Source organism: Oncorhynchus masou, chromosome 12 (genome assembly GCF_036934945.1).
Source record: "Oncorhynchus masou masou isolate Uvic2021 chromosome 12, UVic_Omas_1.1, whole genome shotgun sequence".
Taxonomy (NCBI): domain Eukaryota; kingdom Metazoa; phylum Chordata; class Actinopteri; order Salmoniformes; family Salmonidae; genus Oncorhynchus; species Oncorhynchus masou.
This window is the reverse complement of record NC_088223.1, coordinates 44,877,782-44,883,392: the sequence shown is the minus strand read 5'-3', so window position 1 is coordinate 44,883,392 and position 5,611 is coordinate 44,877,782. Positions and strand designations below refer to the sequence as shown.

General features: G+C 41.6%; 1 protein-coding gene across 1 annotated transcript; it reads left to right on the top strand.

The window, feature by feature from the left end:
* The first annotated feature begins 1,366 nt into the window (after window positions 1–1,366).
* On the top strand, window positions 1,367–4,826 carry LOC135550166 (dolichol-phosphate mannosyltransferase subunit 3-like). Its single transcript, XM_064980716.1, has 2 exons — window positions 1,367–1,444; window positions 4,120–4,826. Exon 2 carries the CDS (start codon window positions 4,173–4,175, stop codon window positions 4,449–4,451), a length of 279 nt encoding a protein of 92 aa, XP_064836788.1. The 5' UTR covers window positions 1,367–1,444; window positions 4,120–4,172; the 3' UTR covers window positions 4,452–4,826.
* Window positions 4,827–5,611: the final 785 nt, after the last annotated feature.

The following is a 5,611-nucleotide window of genomic DNA, read 5'->3' as shown; positions in this document are numbered from 1 at the left end:
TTCAGTGCTACAGCCTGGCGAGCGAGTTCTGATTAAAAACCTGACACCAAGAGGAGGACCAGGAAAACTCCGTAACTATTGGGAAGATACAATTCACACAGCGGTGAGACAAATGGGTTCAGACCTGCCGATTTATGAATTGAGACCAGAAAAGGGTAGGGGACGCTCCAGGGTCCTGCACAGAAACCTGCTCATGTCCTGTGACCACTTACCTTTTGAGACACAACCAAAAATGACCAAAGTGGAAAAAAGTCAGAAAACGAGGAGACACCAGCCTGCATCACAGCCTCTAGATTCTGATGAAGACAGTGGGGATGAATATGACCTTCATCATGAGCCGCTACAGGTTCCCACATCTCCTACAGTACCTGAGGAGAGGAATGCTGAACCAGCGAGAGAGTGGGAACACAGACCCCCAACAGTGAAACAGACAGTTGCAGTGCCAGTCCCTGATACGCTACCAGCACAGCCTCATGTTGAAAAGCGGCTGGAGGAGACAACAACAGTTAAAGACCTGCCTGCTGAGGGGATTAACTTGCCTGCTGAAAATTTGCCTGATGATCGTCCACCAAGTGCCTTTCCTTCATATACTGATGCTGCTGAACCTGAGGAACCAGCCTACCAGCTGCCACAAAGAGAGAGACACCCTCCAAGACGTATCACCTATGATCAGCTTGGTATCCATTCCTGCTACAGTATACAGCCACAGCCACAGTTGTTCCCTGTCTACTCTGCACCAGGACTGGTTCCATGGCTGCCATCACTACAGCAATGTTACTTTCAGCCACCTTACATGTATGGGTTTCAGCAAACATGAGGCTACAGAGTTGACATATTTGACCATGGACTACTGTCTGATTTCACAGACTGTCAAAAGAGACAATTTGCAGACTATGCATATAGATCATTAAAATTGATGGACTGTTGATCAATAGTATGAGAAAATACTGCTTATGTTATATAGCTGGTCAACAGATATGGACTGTGAATATAACTTGTTAGTTATATTTGAACTGTGACCCTTGACATAAAGAGACATTGAATTAATGACGCCGTCTGTGCCACTGAGCGCATGTAACCTTTGTTGGTCCGCGTTTAACTTGGTATATCATTACCATCACATTGGATGAGACCAAGGTTGTGAATGACAATATTTGAAAATTAATTTCTACATTTAGAGCAGTGGACATATGTTTGCTTAAAGAAACAGGTAGGGAGATACTCTGAGGTACTTTGAGTAATCTATTTCCAATATATTTTACATATCCTAGGACCATAGAAAACAGATTGCTTTTCATGTCTGAGTATTTCTAAAGAAATGTGTCACTTGTTGGACACAACTTGTAGTCCCTTCAATCTCTCTGACACTACATATCCCATAAGTCCTTATTTACGTATGACGTCATTTCTCTGCGCCTGGTGGTGAGTTGGCTTTAGGAAGACGGTAAGAACACGTATTAATATTTAACGATGTATATTTGTATTTTTAAGTCAATTTTCAAATGTATTTAACTCGATCAAATACTACATGTTCCGCAAATTCGACGTTGAATGCATTTTTTGTCGTTAGTTTGTTGTGTAGCATTGGAACCTAAACTGGCTAACGTTAGCTACAGAGCTAGCTAGCTAAATACTCTGTTCTCTCTAATCTAGTAAAAACTCACATATCGCAAAATAGTCGTCATATAGGCCAACTAACTGAAGCTATTCCTCTGCAGCTATGTGATGTCGCCAGTATCTACTGTGACCTGTTGAGTTAGGGTAGCTTGTTAGCTACCTCATTTGTAGTCTTAGCAACGAATATCCTAGAACCAGTATCAGGGCAGAAGAACAGACGATGAAGATAACGAGTCTTCTCCATTCATTGTCCGACTAGACAGTTCTGCAAGCTTTATTGTTAAGCAATTAAGGCTCAAGGGTGTGTGGTACATGCCCAATATACCATGGCTAAGGGCTGTTCTTACGCCCGACGTAACGCGGATTGCCTGCATATGGCTGTGGTATATTGGCAATATTGCTATTATAAACTGGTTACCAACCAGTTAGAGCAGTAAAAATAAATGTTTTGTCATTGGCTTTCAGCCAATCAGCATCCCGTTTTCGAACCACCAAGTTTATAGTGTCAAAATACGTTCATTACCAAATATTGAGATTCCCCGAGCAACTATTGTCTGTATTTAACTAGTCAAGTCAGTTAGGAGCAAATTATTGTTTACAATGATGGCCTAACCCAGGCAAACCCGGATGACGCTTGGCCAATTGTGCACCGGAACCAGGTACTGCACAGGGATGCAGTGTCTTAGACCACTGCGTCACTCAGGAGGCCGAATCTACTGATGTCCCGCCCAGTATGTACTTCAATAACAGTTCGAAATTAAACTGTATTGTCTGGAATGAATCTATACCCAACAAAAATATAAACGCAACAATTTCATAGATTTTTACTGAGTTACAGTTCATGAGCAAATCAGTCAATGGAGCTATGCATCTGTTGGTCACATACCTTTAAAAACAAAATGGGCCTCAAAATAGGCCTCAGGATCTTGTCATGGTATTTTTGTGCATTCAAATAGACATTGATAAAATGCCATTGTGTTTGTCTGTAATTTATAGGGCACTCGGTACATCACTGACATCCAGGTCATAGACTGTTCTCTCTGCTACCGCACGGCAAGCGGTACCGGAGAGCCAAGTCTAGGACCAAAAGGCTCCTTAATTAACAGCTTCTACCCCCAAGCCATAAGACCGCTGAACAATTAATCAAATGGTCCCTGTATATAGCCTCATTATTGTTAAATTTTGGTGTTATTATTTTTTACTGTAATTTATTTAGTAAATATTTTCTTAACTTTCTTGATCCGTTGGTTAGGGCTTGGCATGTCACGGTAAGGTCTACACTAGTTGTATTCGGCGCATGTGACAAATTTGATTTGAGTTGCCAACATTGACATTAACAAACCGTTCACCCACACGATGCCATACACGTGACCTCAGCTTGTGAGGCCAGGCCGGTAGGACATGCTGCCAAATTTTCTAAAACGTCGTTGAAGGCGGGTTATGGTACATTCAATTCACTGGAAACAGCTCTGGTGGACATCCCTGCAGTCAGCATGCCAATTGCACGCTCCCTCAACTTGAGACATCTGTGGCATTGTGTTGTGACAAAACTGCACATTTTAGAGTGGCCTTGAAAACAGGAACAGATTGTCTTTGCGAATATTGAAATTAAGTCTGTTAGCTTTGTAAATAAATATATATTTTTGTTTTGTATTCAGCAGATTTAATTTTGAAAACCCCCATTTTCTCACACAAACCTGTAGCCACTAGTCAGTTGACATTCGAAGTTGGTGACGTTGTGCCGCGAAGCAGCGCCACAGAGTTCTGAGCAGTGACCACTTTTTGATCATGCCAATGATGACATTCTATTCACTCTAAATATGCTAAATTCTCAGAGTAAATCATCTTAAAACTTTTGAACCATATATAGTAGGACATGGGGTTTGGACTGTTTTTCTGACGCAATTCTCTATTGAATGGACATATTTGTATAAACTTTGAATGAATCATTTTATGGGTGAACACCCTACAATTGGTTAAAACATTTTTTTTAAACAATACATAGATGCGACACTTTTTCAGTTGCTTGTAAAACTTTTTTGGAAGTACATACCGAGCGGGACGGCAATAAATAACAATAGTTGCTCAGCAAAACTCCATATTCTGTGAGTAACGAACGTATTTTGACATTATAACGCTTGCAGAGCTGTCTAATGGGAAAATGTAATGGTAGCTAACTGGGCTAGAGAGGAGACTATTCATCGTCTCCGCCTTTGCTCAGATGCTTGTTCAGCCTAGCCCAGAGCATACATATAATTTTGGCTACAGTTGTTTTGTAACAGTGTTTTAGCAACACTGCTGAACGTGACTGTAGAAAATATCTAAAGATGTAGATAGCGAGGGAGAATTTGAGATTGATATGATTAAGGTGCATGTATTTTTTTCTTGCTGATATATCCATTAAATCATGATAATGGCAGTCACTGGACTGCATTGAATAAATTAGTTAGTAAAACGCTCAAGTTTTCTTTTCAACCTTAAGTTACTCTTTTCCTATCTCAGGCTTATTGGCGTCTGGTCTCCTGGCCCTGAAGTTTCCCATCATCTTGCTCACCATGACCAAGCTCCTGGAGTGGGTGTTTGGCGTCTCGGTAATAGGTGCAGCATGGGCTCTCATGACTTTTGACCTTCTGAACTTGAGGCTCCCAGTGGCCTACAAGGAGGTGGCCTGGCCCATGCCTGTGTATCTGCTGGTGGTGTTCGGCTGCTACTCCCTGGCTACTGTGGGATACAGGGTGGCCACCTTCAACGACTGTGAGGAGGCATCCAAAGAACTACAGGATCAGATCAAGGAGGCCAAGGAGGACCTGAGGAAAAAAGGGTTGAAGATGTGAAAAGTACAGACTATAGAGACTCTTGAGAGACTATGTGATAGACACCACAATGACAGACTTGGACTCATATACAACTCAAAGTTCTTATCATGGACCATGTTATTTTATTTCGTACAATGTCCATAGTGGATAAAGTCAAAGTGGTTCTTGCTTAGTTACATACGCCAGTGTAGCCTAGTGGGTAGAGCATTGGACTAGTAACTGAAAGGTTGCAAGTTCAAATCCCCGAGCTGACAAGTTACAAAATCTGTCGTTCTGCCCCTGAACAGGCAGTTAACCCACTGTTCCTAGGCCATCATTGAAAATAAGAATTTGTTCTTAACTGACTTGCCTAGTAAAATAAAGGTAAAAATAAAAATAAATAAATTGAATGCTGTTGTCCCTATTCTGTATTCATGATTCACCCTATACAGATGCCTAGTCACTCGGCTGACATCATCCAAAACCGACCGCTATCCAGTACCAGTTTTGACCAATAACATCAAGGGAAACGGTGCACAACAACACGTCAACAACACATCAACTGTTTGTATTGTTACATCACTAATGCTTGTACTATTACGTCAACCCTATAAAGGGCACTTTGTACACCGTTAAGGTAATAGACCAGACCCTTTAGGGAAGTCTGTAACATGCAGCACAGTCAAAACACTGTTGTGTGGCCAAATGTAGTTAATTGTGAAATGCCTACTAATAAAACTTGAGGGTCATGCTGATACAGAACGGGACGAGGATTAGTTTCCGCCCAAGGATTGTCAAACACTTGTATACCCTCTAGCAAATTGAGTAGTGTGTCTGGAGATTCAGCTGTTGATTCCGCCAGCTAGTTTTTTTTGTGTTCAAGAAGTGCACATTCCATTGAGATGTCTGACTTGTGTCCTGAGGCAGTTGTGACTTAAAGACGGACACATTTTTCCCAAAGCTCTGTGCGTGTGTGTTTGAGGAACTCTCAACATATGGCTTAGGGGCTTCTTTACTTCAACCACAGAATGAATGCTCTGTATAATATTTATATATTTGGCAACACAAATATACATACTGTTTCCCCTTAGACTCGGTTTCAGACAGTACTTGATTTGGGCAGGACCTTGCCGGAGCTGAGTACCGGAATCTAAATACTTGCTACAAAGTATTGTGGAGCTCCTGCACTTAAATACACT